Genomic DNA, 20,481 nt, shown 5'->3' with positions numbered 1-20,481 from the left:
CTCGGTTTCAAAATTTGTTCTCAAAATTTAAAAAATGTTCGTGTTTTAAACATTTTGTTCGCGCTTCCAAATTTGTTTAGGGTTTTTCAAAATTGTTCCCCTTTTCAAAATTTTGTTCTTAAGATTCAAAAATTGTTCGCACTTTGAAAAATTATTCGTGCTTCCAAATTTATTCATGATTTTTCAAAACTATTCTTAGTTTCAAAATTTGTTCTCAAAATTAAAAAATTGTTTGTGCTTTCAAATATGTTTGCAGTTTTCCAAATTGTTCTCCTTTTTCAAAAAACAAATCTCAATATTGAAAATATGTTCGTGCTTTAAAAAAAACCGCGCTTCCAAATTTGTTCACAATTTTTCAAAATTGTTCTCGGTTTCAAAAGTTGTTCTCTAAATTCGAAATATCTTTGTGCTTTAAACATTTGTTCGTGCTTTCAAATTTATTTGGGTTTTTGTTCAAAATTGTTCTCCTTTTTAAAATTTAAGTCTCAAGATTCAAAAATGTTCATACTTTATAAAATTGTTCGTGCTTCCAAATTTATTTGGGTTTTTTTTCAAACTTGTTCTCCTTTTTAAAATTCTAGTCTCAAGATTCAAAAATGTTCATGTTTTAAAAAATTGTTCACGCTTCCAAATTTGTTCACTATGTTTCAAAATTATTCAGCAAATTTGAAAAATATTTTTGCTTCAAATACAAAAAGAAACGAAAAAGGGAAAGAAGAAAGAACCAAAAAAGGAAATAAACATAAAAGGAAAAAATAACAGAAAAGACTGGGCCGGCCCAATTGGGCCGCCCACGCTGTGCGGCGCTGGGAGTAGGGGTGGGCACTATAAAACCGAAAACCGGAAAAACCAAACCGAACCGAACCGTATTAACCGATTTCTCGGTTTATTTGTTGGTCTGATTTTTGGTTCGTTGGGAAATTTTAAGGTTGTTCGATGTTTTGTTTTTGTTCGGTTTTTGTGCCCAGAAACCGAATAGAGCGAACAAACCGATATGTGGGATACCCCATGTAATACCTTGTTTCCAAAAGTGCAACAATATGAAGGCATCACACATTTTCTCCGCATATAATACATTTCATGTTCCATGTGATTTTTCTACTTAATTATGGTTATTAGTTTGCTTGACCGAATAAAACATAGAATGATATTAAGGTTGCTAGAACCTGTGATTATCCTTTTGCATATTATACAATCCAAATCAGTGATCTCGAGTCATTACACTTATACTGACAAGTGCATGAATTTTGGTTTTTCGGTTAACCGAACAAACCGAACCGATATATTATGGTTAATATGGTTCAGTTTTTAAATTTGAAATGATTATTTCGGTTTCTATTCCTTTAAAACCAAAATTATACAGAACCGAATAAACCGAACCGTATTAACCATATAAACTGAACGTCCAGCCCTAGCGCGTAGGAGTCCTGTCGCAATAAGCGGCAGGTAGGAGCTTTCATAAGAGCATCTCCAACGGCAGCGCAAAAAATCCGCGCCTAATAAATTTTTTAGCGCGTCACTGTAGCAGTTTTGAAGCGCGGGGACCGGAGCATCTCCAACAGACGCGCGCTAGTGCGGCGTTCAATCCAGTCCGATTCAGCGGTCCCATCTGCAGCCGCTCAGAGTTTGCTGCGCGCGCAAGCCGGCGCACCAAATATGATGCGCGCGATAGCGTTTTTTAGCGCGCGCCCAAAAGTTTTTAGCGCGCGCAGCGTTTTGCAGCTTCTGCTGGAGCAGTCCGACGCCCAAAAAATGAATCTTTTAACGCGCTGAGTAGTTTTTGGGCGCGTGTTGAAGATGCTCTAAAAAAACCTCCTTTATAAAAAACAAAATATGAAAATAAAAATAATGGTGGCTCTGCTTCATGGACTGCGGGGCGGATGTGTGCAGGCCGAAAAAAACGCATCGGAGGGCTCTGACCGCACGGACAACGGATGACCGGCAAACAGTCCTTTTTTAACTTATGGGTGGCAGTGAAGTAAATATTTTAAATTTTCAGGACAATTTTAACAATGATAAATGCAAAAGAAAAATCTGTGTTTTATTACTGGAAAATAGAGATTAATTATATATATAGGTAAATATTAGTACAGTATATAGATAAACATGACTAGATATGTTTATTTCTAGACAAATATAAGACAAAAATTTTAGGACGAATGGAGTAGTACAGTATAGTATTAATATTAGTATATTATAGTAAAAAATAAAAATTGAGACCTCTGGTTCAACATGTTAATTAATTGAAATTGCTCTGCGTACATATATACGATTCACATTTGACTTTGTGATCCCATGATTTCCGTTGATGAACAGATCTGATCCAAGGATGGTTGAGCAGCCTCGTACAAATCGTTGTAGCACTCTGGTCAATTAACTATTAGTCGATCACTCCGTCAATTCTTGGACATCACACACCGTCAATTCTCCGGACGAGCGCCTACAATGTTGACCGACGACAACCGGCCGGCCGGTTCAGTCAGCATGCGGAGAACCTCACGATCTGCTATCTGTCCCCAGATAAGTCGCTTTCGCTGCTACGCTCTGTGATGCGCTTGAACCGTATTTTGAGTGGGTTTGGTGGAGTCAACAGCCAGAAGGAAGCCTTGAAGTTGCTTCGTAACTAGCGACCGAGCCAGGACGGCGTCCAAGCAAGAAAGCCGTGGTTGTTTGATTTTACTTTTTTTTTTCCTTTCATGCAGATACGGACCATAGCAAGAAAGGCGTGGTTGTTTGATTTTTTTTTTCCTTTCATGCAGATACAGAATTCAAACTTACGTCGCATAGCACTAGACTAGATTCGAATTGGTTATTCCTTTTTCACTGTGTGGTGGGTCGCATACGATACGAACTTAGAAAGGGTTGCGAATTGAGCTTGTGTGAGATGGCTAGATTCTTTGTGATGGTGCTTTTTGAGTACGCGATCTCAAGCTCGGGGGTGAATACCTTAGGTCTGATCTTAGTTAACTATACCTGACTTTATTAATGTTTAATTTGTGGTTACCTTGTTGAATGTTTTGATTGAAGAGTGCTCGGACTCGATCTTAAAGGCGAGAACCCGCGATCTGGCCTTCAGTGATTGGATTCTTACTATGACGATGCTTGTGCGTTGGTTTGCTTTCTCGAGGCATTGGCACTCGAGAACCTTTCTCGTGGCCAGTGTGTTGTCAAGAAATGGTTGGGGTTGTTGGTTGTTGTTGTATTTTTGGTAAATTGATGTTTTGATCATTTAGGGTTCTGTTTTTTCTTCTCCTTCCTTTGTCTTTGTTGGAAATATGCCCTAGAGGCAGTAATAATTAGTTGTTATTATATATCTTTGTTCATGATAATCGTTTATTATCCATGCTATAATTGTATTGATTGGAAACACAGTGCATGTGTGGATACATAGACAAAACACTGTCCCTAGTAAGCCTCTAGTTGACTAGCTCGTTGATCAAAGATGGTCAAGGTTTCCTGACCATAGGCAAGTGTTGCCACTTGATAACGGGATCACATCATTAGGAGAATCGTGTGATGGACTAGACCCAAACTAATAGACGTAGCATGTTGATCGTGTCATTTTGTGGCTACTGTTTTCTGCATGTCAAGTATTTGTTCCTATGACCATGAGATCATATAACTCACTGACACCGGGGAATGCTTTGTGTGTATCAAACGTCGCAACGTAACTGGGTGACTATAAAGATGCTCTACAGGTATCTCCGAAGGTATTCGTTGAGTTAGTATGGATCGAGACTGGGATTTGTCACTCCCTGTGACGGAGAGGTATCTCGGGGCCCACTCGGTAATACAACATCACACACAAGCCTTGCAAGCAATGTAACTTAGTGTAAGTTGCGGGATCTTGTATTACGGAACGAGTAAAGAGACTTGCCGGTAAACGAGACTGAAATAGGTATACGGATACTGAAGATCGAATCTCGGGCAAGTAACACACCGAAGGACAAAGGGAATGACATACGGGATTATATGAATCCTTGGCACTGAGGTTCAAACGATAAGATCTTCGTAGAATATGTAGGATCCAATATGGGCATCCAGGTCCCGCTATTGGATATTGACCGAGGAGTCACTCGGGTCATGTCTACATAGTTCTCGAACCCGCAGGGTCTGCACACTTAAGGTTCGACGTTGTTTTATGCGTATTTGAGTTATATGGTTGGTTACCGAATGTTGTTCGGAGTCCCGGATGAGATCACGGACATCACGAGGGTTTCCGGAATGGTCCGGAAACGAAGATTGATATATAGGATGACCTCATTTGATTACCGGAAGGTTTTCGGAGTTACCGGGAATGTACCGGGAATGACAAATAGGTTCCGAGTGTTCACCGGGGGGGCAACCCACCCCGGGGAAGCCCATAGGCCTTGGGGGTGGTGCACCAGCCCTTAGTGGGCTGGTGGGACAGCCCAAGAAGGCCCTATGAGCCGTAGGAAGAAAATCAAAGAGAAAAGAAAAAAAAGAGGTGGTGGGAAAAGGGGGAAGGACTCCTCCTTCCAAACCTAGTTGGATTCGGTTTGGAAGGGGAGGACTCCCCCCCCTTGGCTCGGCCGACCCCCTTGGGGCTCCTTGAGCCCCAAGGCAAGGCCCCCCCTCTCCCACCTATATATACGAAGGTTTTAGGGCTGATTTGAGACAACTTTTGCCACGGCAGCCCGACCACATACCTCCACGGTTTTACCTCTAGATCGCGTTTCTGCGGAGCTCGGGCGAAGCCCTGCTGAGATTAGATCATCACCAACCTCCGGAGCGCCGTCACGCTGCCGAAGAACTCATCTACCTCTCCGTCTCTCTTGCTGGATCAAGAAGGCCGAGATCATCGTCGAGTTGTACGTGTGCTGAACGCGGAGGTGCCGTCCGTTCGGCACTAGATCGTGGGACTGTTTGCGGGACGGTTCGCGGGGCGGATCGAGGGACGTGAGGACGTTCCACTACATCAACCGCATTCACTAACGCTTCTGTTGTGCGATCTACAAGGGTACGTAGATCGAATATCCCCTCTCGTAGATGGAGATCACCATGATAGGTCTTCGTGCGCGTAGGAAATTTTCGTTTCCCATGCGACGTTCCCCAACAGTCTTCGCATAGCTTTCATCTTGTATGTATTTTCTCTTTGCCGTTGTCTTCCTTTATCTGTGTGTGCATTGATGTTAGTTGTGTGCTTCTTACTCATGTAGTATGATAGTGTGTGTTCATTGTATTTTTAACCTGATGCTTCATTGTTAAATAATAAAATAAATATTTTATATTTTTAAGACAATTAGTACCATTTAGTGGGATTTATTATATTATTTTTGTTTCATGTGATTTCAATTTGAAATCTGTGAGACATGCCCATCACATCAATGTAATTAATTGGAACGTTGCCATTTTTATGCTGAAACACGACAAAAATCATGGAACACAGAGAGTAAAATTTATCATGGTAGTCCATCATATTGGAGATCTCTCATTGCATTAGCTGATGCAACATGAAAACAAAAGAAGGAAATGTGGTTGCCACATCCCAAAAATCTACTCACATACTAGCTGACATCCGCAGGGACACACGGATGTGGGGACACACGCACCTACCTAGATGTGCTGGTGTGACAGCCCGAGACCGACGTTCCAGAAGATTCCCCCTTTATTCCGTTTCCGTCGTGTGGCTAGTTTATTTTGTTGGTTGCATCATCATTTAGTTTGCATCATGACATCATGCATGGCATCATGTCAACTGTGTTTTGTCGGTGTTGCTTTTTGCTCCGTGTTGTTGGGTGTCGGTGCCTTGTGAGTGGAGTTGTCTTGTTGGAGTGATGAGAGCGGGTGCGTAAGAGCCACCTCAAACCCTGTTGCACCGCATACCTAAACCTTCTCTCCCCTATCTTTTCATATTTTGTGGTTTGGCTAAAGTTTCCGTCTTAATCCCTTTAAAAAAAGCGTCTTCTTTTATGAACCCTTTTATTAAATGTGGGGGCAACCCCTTGGGAGTCCTTTATTTTTTTTCCTTTTGTTTATTTTCTAAAACCGGCTCATTTTATTTTCTCTTTTAAAGAGCTTTTATTTTATTCTTTAAATAAAAGAGGTTTTATTTATTCTTAAAAAAAGGTTTCATTTTTATTTGTTTTAAAAAAGCCCAATCTATTTCTTATAGTTGGGGTTTATTTTGCAAGGGCCCAAAAGCATTTATTTTATTTCCTTTTCTTTAAGCCTTTTTCTTTTTGCGGTGTGTTTGTTTTATTTAGAAAAAAAGAAAGGGGGGCCAAGAGAGGGAGCCCAGCCGAGCCGGCTAAGGCCCAAGCCAGCCCCAGGCCCAGAGCCCCTGCCCTAGCGAGAGGGGACTCTCCTCCCGATTCCCCTCATTCCCCTCGTCCCTCCTAGCGCCGTCAGCCCCTCCCCAGGCTCGAGCCCCCTGGTCAACCGAAGGTCGTCGCCTCCAGTCGCCGCCGCCAGCGCAGCAGCTCCCTCCCGCGCGCCCCGCCGTGCCCCGCGCTAGCTCCCCGCCGCGCCGCCTCCCCGAGCCGCCGCAGTAGCTTCCCCGAGCCGCCCCTCGCCGTTCCCGCGCTCGTCGTGGCCGCGCCGCCGTCCTACCAGGTCTGCCATGGCCGTCTCCCTGTCGCCATGCTCGCCTCGCCGCCGGTTTGCCCTGCTCCTCCGCCTCGTCGTTCCTCCCCGCGCTGCCGACCTCCTCCTCAGGAGCTGCTCGCGAGCTGCTAGCTGTGCCGCCGCGCGCCTGTGCCGTTTTGCTGCTCCTGCCGCAGTGCCGTGTCGCTGTTCTGCTGGCCTGCTGCTGCGCACTGTAGCCGCATGCTGCTGCTGCCGAGCTCGTCGCCCTGGCCCCGGTCTCCTCCTGCCGCTAGCTGCTCGCCTGATGCCGTGTCTTTGCTGTTGCTGGTTTGCTGCCGATGCATGTGTAGCCGCTGCTACCTTGTGTGCCGTTGTGTTGCTCATGTTGCTACTGCTTGCTTGTGATAGTAGCTCGTTGCTTATTGCTGACGCTATTCTTGCTGCGATGCCTGCTTGCTGCTTGCGTCGCTTTGCTGTTGCTAATAGTTGCTTTGCTGCTAGATGCTGCTGCCGGTTGAAGTTGCCGCTGCCAAGCTTGATGCTGCCATGTGCTGCTGTGCTGCTGCTGCCGTGCTAGCCACTGCCTGCTGGACGAGACTGTTGCTAGTAGAAGCCTGTACCTAGCGGCTATATCTAGAGGTTGTTAGTTGCTTTTGCTATTAGATGCTAGGCTTGGTTGTTGTGCTGCTTGCCGTTGCCTGCCGGTGCCAATGCATTTGTTGTGGTGCCGCATGCGTCGTCGCGTGCGCCGTTCCCCTCCGCCGAGGAACCGACAAGATCACCGTGCACCACGTCGTCCACGACGACCCTGACCATCTTCGGAAAGAGTTCCACAACCGTCGCCGAAGACCGTGAACCGACGCCGAGCGAACGACTACCGTCGACGAGACCCGAGTACCACTACTTCCACGACGACCACGACGACAACTACTTCCACGACGTCCACGTCGACAACTACTTCCACGACGTCCGCTACGACCCGATCCCCTCCGATTCGCACGCGTTGAAGGTATAACGATGAGACGTGGCCGAGAACCGTATGCATGTGATGTATGAGTTGCATCGTGTGTATGCACCGTATGTATGCCCGTTGCACGTTGTCTTCTTTCGTCGTGCCTCGACACCTGGGAACCCGGTAACCGGGATCACCCCACCTTTATTTAACGTTCCCGCACACGCTTTCTATTCGTTGGCACGAAATCTCGACGAGTTATCGGGATAGGATCGTTGCCGTGGCATCGTTTCCGTCTTGCCGCCATGGTTCCCTCTCGCTCGCCGTGGCGACACCTATTTCTTTCTCTTCTTGCCCGTGTTGATGAACTTGCATTCATAACGCATTCATGGCATATCATCTTTGTGTTGCATGCCTCTTGTGCCGTAGCTCTGTTCTATGTTCCGCGTGTTGACCGACTATGATGCCATGTAGAATCATCGTTTCACCCCTTGCCATATTAACAACAAATTAATATTGTCGTGTAAAAAATCGGTAGTGAATTAAATAATTAATCGTGGAGTTTCGTCGATATGTAACCCGTTGCATATCGAGCTTCACTTAAAGTGTAGAGTTTGCGTGAGGTGAATTGCCATGCCATCCCTTGCATCATTGAACTGATCATGCATCATATTAGGTTGTGCATCATGATGTGCATCGTGTGGTGAATATCTGTGTTGATGTTTGTTTCCGGTTTGCTCCGTCTCGATAGAGTTCTGCAAGCGTGTCGGAATGTGAGGACCCGTTCGACTACGTTGGTTTGCCGACTCCACCGAGTTGTTCTTCTTCCAAGCGGGATCTCGGGCAAGATGACCATTTCCCCAGATACCATTACTATCATTGCCATGCTAGTTTTACCGCTTCTATCGTTTATGTCTCGTTGCCTACCACATGTTAAATATCAGCCTCTCAACAATGCCATGATTACCTTCAACCTGTTCGACCTAGCAAACCGCTGATTGGCTATGTTACCGCTTGCTTAACCATGTTGTTAGCGTTGCTAGTTGCAGCTGTAGTTGCTTCCATGTGGTAACATGGGTCCCTTGTCATATCACCATATATTAATGCTATTTAATTTAATGCACCTATATACTTGGTAAAAGGTGGAAGGCTCGGCCTTTTCTAGCCTGGTGTTTTGTTCCACCTTTGCCCCCTTAGTTTTCGGCTACTGGTGTTATGTTCCATAATTGAGCGCTCCTAACACGATCGGGGTTGTTATGGGGACCCCCTTGATAATTCGTTTTAGATTAAAGCTGGTCTGGCAAGGCCCAACTTTGGTACTACATTTGCCTAATAATTAATGAACTGCATAGGGAGTAATTAACCCGAGGAAATTTAATCAACCCTCGGCCAGTGCTCCTCATGAGAGGTCCAAAATGGACAGACTGCGGGGCCACCACGGGGCAACTCGAGGTTTGGTACCTGTAGGCTTTTCCATCCGCCGTGTCCTGAGAACGAGGTACGCGACTCCTATCAGGTTCGTCGACACGTCGGGCGGCCTTGCTGGATTAGTTTTACCATTGACAGAATATCTTGTGCATCGGGATTCCGGTGATGCTTTGGGTAATCTCAGAGTTGAGGTTTTCCACTAGGGAATCCGACGAGATCGCGAGTTTCGTGATTGAGGATTTCTATGCGGCTTGTGGTAATTTGTGATGGACTAGTTGGAGCACCCCTGCAGGGTTAAATGTTTTCTGAAAGCAGTGCCCGCGGTTATGTGGCAACGTGGAAACTTTGTGTAACACTGGTTCTAGATAACTTGAAGTTAACTTAATTAAAATATGACAACTATGTGCATAACCATGACTGTCTCTTTCGTGAGTTCCTTCTCGGATCGAGGACACGGTGGGGTTATGTTTGACGTAGGTAGGTGTTCAGGATCATTCATTTGATCAACAGTAGTTCACGTCCGTTATGCATAGATCTTCCCTCTCTTATTTCTTGTGCTCGTAAGTTTAGCCATCGAATATATGCTTAGCCGCTGATGCAACCTCACCACTTAACCATACCTCACCCATTAAGCTTTGCTAGTCTTGATACCTTTGGAAATGAGATTGCTGAGTCCCCGGTGGCTCACAGATTACTACAACACCAATTGCAGGTACAGGCAAAGATTACTTGACGCGAGCGCGTTGATTGTTCATTTGGAGTTGCTTCTTCTTCTTCTTCTTCTTCTTCATCGATCTAGGGTGGGTTCCAGGCCGGCAGCCTGGGATAGCAAGGATGGATGTCGTTCTTCTTTTCTTGTTTGTTTTCGTCCGTAGTCGGACCCTGCTCTTACTCTTGATGATTATGTAATGTACTGATGTGACTCTAATGTAGCTTGTGGCGAGTGTAAGCCAATTCTATATATATCTCTTCATTTCAGTACATGTACTTGTAACGATATCCATTCTTGCGACACGACGAGATGCGCTTCTATCCCCGACGAGGCCTTCGTGCCAAATTGAGCATAGGGTCGCATCTTGGGCGTGACAGCTGGCCTCACAATCCATAAAGTTGTTGGGTCCCGCATGAGAACAGAGTTGTGCTGGCCTCACAATCCATATTAGTTTGATATGTTGTTTTATTGTTTTATAATGTATTGTAAAGGTTCATCATATACCAACAAATAAGATTGCAATCATTTTAGAGTTAATTAGTTGATATGCAATGAAACATTTACTTTGAAACATAAAACTAACTCAACGAACCAATACATAATAATCCGAGTCGAGTCGCGAAATGAGTGTAGCTCAGATGGTTTCGTCCCTTGTAGTGGAACCAACCCATCCAATTGGGCCTTTGGTGGATGGTGTGTTGTGGCGACCTTGAAGTGCCAAGGGTCGACTTGTGATGGCGAGGTTGGGCGTGTGTCAGAGAATGTTGCATGGAAAACAAAATATTTCCTACGAATCACCCAAGATTTATTCTATGGAGATGCTAGCAACGAGAGGGGGCTCAACATACCCTTGTAGACCTCAAGCATTAACTATCTAAAGACCATCGTTAGCGTAGTTTGATACGTCTCCAACATATCTATAATTATTTATTGTTCCATGCTATTATATTATCATTCTTGGATGATTTTTAGGCATTTACTTGCTTTTTACGCAGTAGTGGTTGGAGAGACAGCGGTAAAGGGTGGCAGGGTAGCTGTTAGAGCATATTTCTCCGTGTGTGGCTTTGGTAATTGATGACAATCCCTATGGACTAATGGTTATCTTATGTTATATTCGAAGGATTTGTCCATAGGCAGTTCTTGAAGTCCATCTGTTGGTTTTGAAGGAGTTTATATGATGACCAAAGTGGTATTCAAGGTATTACCCAAAGAATGGTCATAAATACACAAGGTTAATCAAGAGTAAGACAAAGTGTAAATCAAGATGATCAACACACAAAGCGTACAAGATGTACCGAGAGGGATCAAGTGATCCCATGGTATGGTAAGAATTGTCAATATTGCTTTTGTGTACTAACCCATGGTCTTTGTGAGAGTTCTATGTGGGATTAGGTGTGTTTTCATGGGTTTGCGTCAAGAGGAAGATCTCATTAAACCCATAAAGGATGACATCAAGTGGTGATCGTCATCAAGATTGCGATGTGCAAGTTCAAGTGGAGCATCACAAAGATATCATGCTTGAAGCTTTCCATCGACTTTGGTGGCAATGGACTTGTGAAGATGTGCTGAAGAGTGGCTCACCCATAGTGAGTACGGGGGAGCAATCAACTAGTCTTCATCAAGCCAACGCAATCAAGAAAGGTGGTCCATCTTGAGGAAGTCAAGATCGTCGTATTCTAGCTCAAGTGGACTATGTGAAAGGTATATATTTTCTCTTGATAGGGTTTTTCTATTTTAGGATAGATTGTCGTACTGTCAAGGGAGGCTCTCAAGTGAGTAGCTTGATCGTATCGTTCATTGAGGGCTCAAACCATTTGCATACTTGCATAATATTTCTTGGTTCTTGTTTGACGTTTCTCTTTGTTAGTATTCGAGCTTATGGTCATCTTGATGACAAGCTCGAGTTCATCAAAAACGGTGTTCATGTGCATTTTCTATGATGTTTTCGATGTTGGAGTTTTTGCCAGTTCTTCATTCATAGAGGTTTCACATCTCTTTATCATTGGCATTTTCATAACTGCATTTTCTTAAGATTTCTTTTTGCTGTTGGATAGCCCTTGTCGTCCTGAATCCAACAAGCTTGAGTTTTCTCAATTCGGAGCTCGTATGCGAAAGTTATGATAGTTTCAATACGAGAGATGTTTTTGTGTAAACAAGCGGTAGTACCGCTCGGTACCACGGTACTACAGCTTGGGCGGTACTTCCGCTATGTACAACCGCTGCTACTTTCACTTAAATATTTTCTCTCGCTTCTTCCGGGTCTTTTTACATTTTGAGCGGTAGTACCGCTTCGGGGGAGCGGTAGTACCGCGTGGGCGCGCGGTAGTACCGCTTCGGCGACACTACCGCCCCGATATCTTTGTTGTTTGCATGTTTTTCCTTGAAACTTCCGTTCGAGCGGAAGTACCGCTCGCCTGAGTGATACTACCTCTTCTGCACTAACTGAGTGCATAACGGTTTGATTTGGGGAGGCCTATAAAAGGGGGTCTTCTTCCCCAATGGTTTTCCATCTCTTGAGCTCGCATTTCCCCCCTCCCCCATTGTTGACCTTCTTAGAGATTGCTAACACTCATTCCCTCCAATGATGCTTGTTAGTTCTTGAGGGAAAAGAGAGAGGAGATCTAGATCCATATCTCCACCAATCACTTTCTCCTCTATGTGAGGGAAACCCCTTGGATCCTGATCTTGGAGTTCTTTGTGAGCTCCTTGTTCTTCCTCTCATATTCCTCCATAGCTTTTGTTGTTGTGGAGGGATTTGAGTGTGAGAGGCTTGACCACTTCGTGTGTTCTTGCCATTGCATTAGTTGCATCGGTTTAAGTTATCCACGATGATACATGAAAGTGAGAAGTTGAGAAGCTTATTTACCCTTGGGTGCTTGGTACCACTAGAGATTGTTCTGCGTGGATGCTTTGGCGTTCTAGAAGCTTGGTGGTGCCTTGGAGCTCAATCATTGTGATGTAAAGCTCCATGCAAGCGTCTGGGCCTCCAATTAGGTTGTGGAGATTGCCCCGAGCATTTGAGGTCATCTCGGAGCCACAATCCATTGTGGTGAATCTTGGTGGTGTCATTGGGAGCCTCCAATTAAGTCGTGGAGATTGCCCCAACCTTGTTTGTACGGGTTCGATGACCGCCCTCAAGGGTTTCTTAGTGGAATCATGACATCTTGCATTGTGCGAGGGCGTGAGGAGATTACGGTGGCCTTAGTGGCATCTTGGAGAGCATTGTGCCTCCACATCGCTCCAAACGGAGATTAGCATTCGCAAGGGTGTGAACTTCGGGATACTCGTCGTCTTCGCGTGCTTCGGTTATCCCTTACCCGAGCCCTTTACTTATGCACTTTACTTTGTGATAGTCATATTGTTTCTTGCTAGATATCTTGCTATCACTATAGTTGTTTATCTTGCTTAACATAAGTTGTTGATGCACATAGGTGAGCCTAGTTGTTTTAGGTTTTGTTCTTGACAAATTAAACATTAGTTTTATTTCGCATTTGTTCAAGCCTAAACCGTAATTATTTTAAAGCGCTTATTCACCCCCTCTGGGCGACATCCACATCCTTTCACTAGCCCACCTCATGTGCATCCGCTCTCTTTATATACGCAAGGAAGTAAGGAGGGGCGGCCAAACCCCTCCTAGGGCTGGCCAGAAGGGATAAATCCCTTTAAAATTAGAGATACGATCTTATCTCTTGATTTGATCCTTTAAATTTAGAGATAAGACCTTATCTTTAGACTTAAAACGACATGTGCTTTGGGGCTTGGTGCGTCCAACCCATGTGGTTTGTACGCCCACCCATCGGTCCATGTGGGCATTTCCTGGGTCATTGGGCCTCACACTAGAACACCCAGAACCTTCTAGAACCTTCCCTATACTCTACCAAAAATTTAGAACTTTCCATCTCAAAAAAGAATTTTCCATATGTAAACATTTACCTTCGGACCATTTGGGAGCATCCTCCTTATGTCCCAGATCCCATACGAGACTCCGAACAATATTCAGTCTCACCAAAATTAATATCCCAATACTACCTTAGCATTACCAAAGTTAAGTGTGTGGCCCTACGGGTTCAAGAACATGTAGACATGGCCGAGACTCCTCTCCGATCAATAACAAATAGCGAGACAAAGATGTTCATATTGACTCCCATATATTCATGAAGGTCTTTATCGGTTTGAACCACTGTGTCAAGGATTCAGTTAATCCCGTATACACAATTCCCTTTGTCTAGCAATATGTTACTTGCCTGAGATTCGATCGTCGGTGTCGTCGTACCTAGTTCAATCTTGTTATCGAATAATCTCTTTATTCGGTCTATAATACAATATCTACGTGACTAGAATTATTATTTGCATGCTTGCAAGCTACTTTGGATATCGTGTTACCCACGGGGCTCAAATATAACTCTCTCTCATATGGAGTGACAAATTATAGTCTCGACCCATGCAACCCAACAAACACTTTTGGATATACCTATAGAGCACCTTTATGATCTCCCAGTTATGAAGTGATGTTTGGATACATACAAAGTATTCTTCCGGTGCCAGGGAGTTGCACAAATACTTGGCATGAAGAAAGTTGTAGCAATTAAACTAAGTGATACAAGCATATACGAAGCTTACGGTTGGGTATGTCCATCAAATCATTCATTTAATGATGTGATTCCGTTATCAAATGAGAACTCATATCTAGGGTCTGGAAGCATTAACCATCCTTGATCAACGAGCTAGTCTAGAGGTTTAGTAGGGACATGGTATTCGTTTCTGTATCCATACATGTACTTAGTTTACGGTTAATACAATTCTAGCATTGATAATAAATATTTATCATGAACACGGAAATATGATAATAACATCTTTGTTATTGCCTCTAGGGCATATTTTCAACGGCATGGTCTTGACGGTGGTCGATGGGGATGTTCCAGACACCGCCTTTCTGTCAGGCAGATCATCGTTGATGGCCACAGGAATGGTGTCGTGTGAGTTTGAACGGCGGTGTCCATCCATAGTCACATGGTTCCCCCCCCCCCCCCCCCGCGCGCGTCGTCCGGGTCTAGTAGGAGTGGTTTTGGACGTAGGAGGGGTACGCCTCCTACCATGGAGGCATCGACCCAACTCTGTGACTAATGCAGGAGTATGAGTGAAAGGAGACGGCGTGGTTGATGCGCCATGATGTGGATGGTTAATGGATTCTCGGATATGGATGTCGGGGCAGCGGCTCCGGGTGGCGATCTGCATGGTTTGCTCTCCGATGGCACCATGGCGATGGTGGTGGCTTTCCCTCTTAACCGTGTGGGCAACGATTGTGGTGGCTTTCCCTGTTATGTTGTGCATGATCCGGTTATCCTCGTACCATACATTGTATGGTGATTACCTCAACATCTTATATCTTTTGGTCGTGTATTTGGTTCCGTTGTTGCTTTATATATAAAAGCGTAACAAAAAGCATGTTTCAAGACTAAGGTTTAAGTAACGATGGTTATATAGTGGGAGGAGAGACTTGGAGAAGCGAAAAAACGTGACACGGAACTCACATGCACGATAGGAAAATCATTCTCTAGTGGTGACGTGTTAGGACCGATATTGGTAGGGCCACGTGAAGACCTGAACGTACGTCGCTCTCTCTCTGTTCTCCGACCACGTGCAGCAGATCATTGAAATTTCCATGCGTCTCTTTCCCCGAAACTCCCATTCATTGGCTGCTCCCAAATAGAAAAGTCTAATTTGGCAATCATAAAGGAGGAAAATAATCACACAACGTACTAGTACATCGTATATGTATATAAGTGCTCCCATGGCCACGCGATCCAGAATATCCATCCGGCTAGCGTCTCCGAGCGAGAAAAGAAGCCACGTACGGCCTGATAATTAAGACTCACGAAGCTTATAGCTAAGCAAAGTAAGCAATGGAGGGGGCGGGAGCAGCACCAGTGTGGGGCCAGCCGCCATCGTTCCCGGCGATGCTGTTCACGGTGGCGGCCATGGCCGCCGGCGCGTTAGCCGTACTGTACTTCTACGCGCCGTCGTGGCGCCTGCGCAGGGTCCCCGGGCCCCTCGCCTACGGCCTCGTCGGCCACCTGCCGCTGCTGGACAAGCATGGCTCTCAGGCGTTCGGCGTCCTCGCGAAGAAATACGGGCCCATCTATAGGTAATCTTGAGGTCTATCTTAGGGAATGAAGGCCTGCTGGATGTGAAATTAAATTAACGTCGTTTTCTTCAGGTTTTACATGGGCAGGCAGCCGCTGGTGGTGCTCGCGGACCCGGAGCTGTGCAGGGAGGCCGGCATCAAGAAGTTCAAGAGTATCACCGACAGGAGCGTGCCGGTCACCATCGCTAGCTCGCCCATCCACTACAAGAGCCTCCTCTTCACCAAGTACGTACTCCTACCTGCTAGTATGGAGGGTACAATTTTGGTCAAACTAATTAACCGCATGCATGCATGTGCAGAGGCTCGACATGGCAAGCCATGCGGAACGTGATCATCTCCATCTACCAGCCGTCGCACCTGGCGAGCCTCATCCCGGCGATCCAGCCATACATCGAGCGGGCGGGTAGCCTGTTCTGCCCCGGCGAGGAGATCACCTTCTCCGACGTCTCCATCAGGCTCTTCACCGACGTCATCGGCCAGGCCGCCTTCGGCGTCGACTTCGGGCTCACCAAGGACGCCGACGACGCCGAGAAGATCATCCACGACGCGCCCCGCGACTTCATCCAGAAGCACCTCTACGCCACCACGTCCCTCAAGATGGACACGTCGGGCTCGCTGTCCATGCTCGTCGGCACCTTCCTGCCGGCGCTCCAGAAGCCGCTGCGGAAGCTGATGCTGAGCGTGCCGGGATCCATGGACCGGCGGATGGACGACACCAACTCGGCCCTCAGCGGCGAGCTCGACGTTATCGTGGCGGAGCGGGCGGCGCAGGCCGACAGGGGCCAGAAGAACTTCCTCTCCGTGCTCCTCAACGGCATCGACACCAGCGACGCCATGAGGAAGCTCTTCACGCCGGACTACGTCAGCGCGCTCACCTACGAGCACCTGCTCGCCGGCTCCGGCACCATGTCCTTCACGCTGTCGAGCCTGGTGTACCTCGTGTCCACGCACCCGGAGGTGGAGGAGAAGCTGCTGCAGGAGATCGACGCGTTCGGGCCCAAGGACGTGGTGCCCGACGCCGACGACCTCCGCACCAAGTTCACCTACCTGGAGCAGGTCCTGAAGGAGACCATGCGATACTTCCCCGGCTCCCCGGTGGTCTCAAGGGAGGCAACCGCCGACGTCGAGATCGGAGGCTACCTCCTGCCCAAGGGGACGTGGGTGTGGCTGGCGACGGCGGTGCTGGGGAGGGACCCGGAGCAGTTCCCGGAGCCCGAAGCGTTCCGGCCGGAGCGGTTTGACCCGGAGAGCGAGGAGTGCAAGAGGAGGCACCCCTATGCCTACATCCCCTTCGGCATCGGCCCACGGGCGTGCCCCGGCCAGAAGTTCGCGTTCCAGCAGCTCAAGCTCACCCTCATCCACCTCTACCGCCGCTACGTCTTCAGGCACTCGCCCAGAATGGAGTCCCCCCTGAAGCTGCAGTTCTCCATCGTCACCAACTTTAAGAACGGTGTCAAGCTCCAGGTCCTTGAAAGGAACAACTAATACATACATACTACGAGAACGATATCAGGTTTGCGATCGGCCATTTATGTAGTAGTAGTAGTACATGCTTGCTCCTTTCAGCATGTGCGAATTAAGATTCTTGAAAGTCTGTAATCGATTTGCTTGATTTAATAAAACTTGCGGTTTAGAGAAATAGGTAAGCGTTTTTGTGTGGTATTTTTGTTTCTCAGTTTCCTTTAGAATCAGTACGATTTTTTACAGTTTCTCCTTTGCGGTTGTTTTCCAGTACGGTTGCCACATAGCGAGTGTACAGTGGAGAGAAGCTGGAGGTGATTATTCTAAAAACAAAAAGAATAGCTAGCGGTGATCTTTTTTTTTTTCCTTTCGTTTTTCTTTCGGCTTCTTCCTATCTTATTGTTTTTCTTTATTTTACTTTGTTTTTCCAAAATAATAATGTCCACACACTACACCACAACACTACATCCCTAACAGCCAGGTTGACGGGAAAACAACTTCCACCGATAGATAGTCGGTCGGGAAAGATTTATTGCCGACCGAAAGTGTCTGTTGGGGAAAGTCCAGACAGGAAAGGTCTTTCCCGACCGACTGTTTGTCAGCTATGGCATATCTTTCCCGACCAATATTCTGTTGGGCCTACCAATATTCAGTCTCTTGGGCATGTCATGTACCTTCCGGACCGACTATCTGATGAGGTTCTGCATTCCCAACAAACAGTCTATTGAGCATGTCCTGAACTTTTCCCGACCGACTATCTGACGGGGTTCTGCATTCCAAAGAAACAGTCTATTGGGCATCCCATGTGCTTTTTAAAAATTCCACACGAACAGCCCTCACATAGCTTACATTTGCGCTACCAACCAAATATCAATCGGTATTTCATAACAAGCATATTCTCCAGCAATAATAAACCATAACCAGATCATAACATCCATATTTTCCATAAGCTAATGTAGCTAATTAACTAGAGGAAACATTATGGTTCATTGTCTCAAACACAATGTGGGTTCACAAAATGATAGGTAAAATGCATCTCCAATGATTCAATCACCATTACACAAAATATCCTGAATCGTCGGCTTCATGGTTCCTGGTCCACTTGCATGTCTTTCGTGCAAAATGTAAAGAAGTTGCGATTACATTCTTACATTCATAAATACAATGGCACCATAAAAACTTGTACAAACACTAGAATTAGTAGGCATACAAATGACTCTAAAAATAAGTTACATTATTACATAGATGAATATTCCACAAGGATGACAAAATGCAAACCAGCACATGACAATCCCTCCATGCAAAAAAATACCATTACGCACGCACAGTGCACATGTACTAAACCGTAGATGATAAGTACATTTCACATATATATTATAGCACGTAAATATAGAATCTATTGTGATATATTCATCCATTCTTGCTATGAAATGTTGCATATTTGAATAAAAATCATATAAAGCGATCATTTACTTGTGACTTATTTTCTTTGTAGAAAAGGGCGAAAAGACCCAAATTTCTTTTATTATGGACATGAAGAGAAACTGTTGCCACTACCATCCATCAGCCACACAACCATCCATCCACACATCTGCAGCCACCACCCAGCCACCAGCATTCATCTGCACCAGCGCCACCACCCAGCCACCAGCTTCAACACATCTGCAACCACCTCCCTTGCTGCTGCACACTGCTGGTCCTAACCTTCTCTGAATCCAAACTGCTACTTGCTGCCGCTTATCTCCACTCCTCGCTGCTGCACCTTCTTGTCCCAACCTCCTCTTGCTGCTCTTCTTCTCCCAAAATTGTTGCCACTCCCTCTCCCCACGTCCCTGCTGCTATACTTCTTCTTTAAACCTGTCACTTGCTGCACATTGCTGCTCCTCAAGCACCTCCCTTGCTGCTGCTCTCCCACGTCCCTGTCGCTGCTTTTCTCCTCTCCAACTCGTGCTGCTTCTCTTCTCCAACGCCCTCTGCTGCTGCTCCTTTATTCTCCCCAAAGTTGTTGCTGCTCCTTCTACCTCGCCCCTACTGCTGCTCCTTTCTACTCCCCAAAGCTGTTGCTGCCCTTTCTTCTCCCCTGTCTTGTTGCCGCTCCTCTCCAAACTGCTGATGTTCTCTCTCTCTCTCCCTCTCCATCTCCATCTCTCTATCTCTGAAATTAACTAGTACTGCATAATGAAATGATTTGTTCAACTTCAGATTTGTGCATGTAGTGTTAAATTGGTGTTCTTGTGATATATATACGTGTGTGTGTGTATGTGTGTGTGTGTGTGTGTGAAAAGACCTCGATGACGCCTAGAGGGGGGTGAATAGGCTATTTAAAAAATTCTTCGGATTTGGCTTAAACCTAATGCGGAAATAAACTAAGAGGATACTTGTCAAGCACAAATCCTAAATGCACTATGCACTGCAATGTGTATCAACAACACGATCTACCAAGATGGACACAATACAGTTACTAACAAGCACAAGTAAGTTACACAAACTTACTTGAGCTATATCACATGACAAGTAGGTGAACGACACAAGATACTAGATCACACTATAGCACACGATATATCAAAAGCTGCAAGTGTGAACGTGTGGATATAGAGGGTATGCTTGAATGATTAATCTTGTACAAGAAATAGCCAACACAATATAATGAGCACAAACAATATGCAATGTATGTATGCTCAAGTAACCCAAGTAAACCACAAGTAAGGAGTTAGGGCTAAGGATAACCAAGGTCACTGAGACAAAGATGTATCCCGATGTTCACTTCCTTGGAGGGAAGCTAGTCACCGTTAGAGAGGTGGATGTTACCACGAAGGCACACCAACGCCACGAAGGCTCACCCTATTCTCCCTTTGAGATAACACCACGAAGGCGTTTCTCAACCACTAGTGGTAAGCCTTTGAGGTGGCTTCCAAACCCTCACAAACTTTTCCAGGGGTAATCACACGGATTGATTCCTCTCCGAAGAACTCCTACCGCCTAGGAGTCTCCAACCTCCAAGAGTAACAAGATCACGGGTAATGCTCAAAACTTGCTCAAATCTCAAATAGCTTGGGTTGAGAGAAGGAGAGGGAGACGATCTATCTTTTGATTGGAACAACTCTCAAAGGGGCTCACAAATGCTCTTGGGATCTAAGATTTGGTGTGAGCAAATGTATGTGGGGTAGAAATGTGTTCTTATGAGGATATGGCTGTGTTGGGCACCCTCTCACGAAGTGGGTGTTGGGGAACGTC

At 45.8% G+C, this 20,481-nt stretch overlaps 1 protein-coding gene across 1 annotated transcript; it reads left to right on the top strand.

Annotated features, from left to right (window-relative positions):
* The first annotated feature begins 15,447 nt into the window (after positions 1–15,447).
* Positions 15,448–17,408, top strand: LOC123447226 (cytochrome P450 711A1-like). The gene is made up of 3 exons (XM_045123809.1): positions 15,448–15,786; positions 15,859–16,011; positions 16,086–17,408. Exons 1-3 carry the CDS (start codon positions 15,545–15,547, stop codon positions 17,269–17,271), a joined length of 1,581 nt encoding a protein of 526 aa, XP_044979744.1. The 5' UTR covers positions 15,448–15,544; the 3' UTR covers positions 17,272–17,408.
* The last annotated feature ends 3,073 nt before the right edge of the window (positions 17,409–20,481 follow it).

This window comes from Hordeum vulgare, chromosome 4H (genome assembly GCF_904849725.1).
Source record: "Hordeum vulgare subsp. vulgare chromosome 4H, MorexV3_pseudomolecules_assembly, whole genome shotgun sequence".
Classification (NCBI taxonomy): domain Eukaryota; kingdom Viridiplantae; phylum Streptophyta; class Magnoliopsida; order Poales; family Poaceae; genus Hordeum; species Hordeum vulgare.
Note: the sequence above shows the minus strand (reverse complement) of the source record. Positions and strands in the feature narration are given on the sequence as shown.

Bases quoted from the DNA above. Each gene is read 5' to 3' on its own strand.
- LOC123447226 (XM_045123809.1), top strand. From the start codon at position 15,545: ATGGAGGGGGCGGGAGCAGCACCAGTGTGGGGCCAGCCGCCATCGTTC. The intron at 15,787-15,858 runs GTAATCTTGAGG...CGTTTTCTTCAG, and splicing joins AAATACGGGCCCATCTATAG to GTTTTACATGGGCAGGCAGC. The intron at 16,012-16,085 runs GTACGTACTCCT...ATGCATGTGCAG, and splicing joins AAGAGCCTCCTCTTCACCAA to AGGCTCGACATGGCAAGCCA.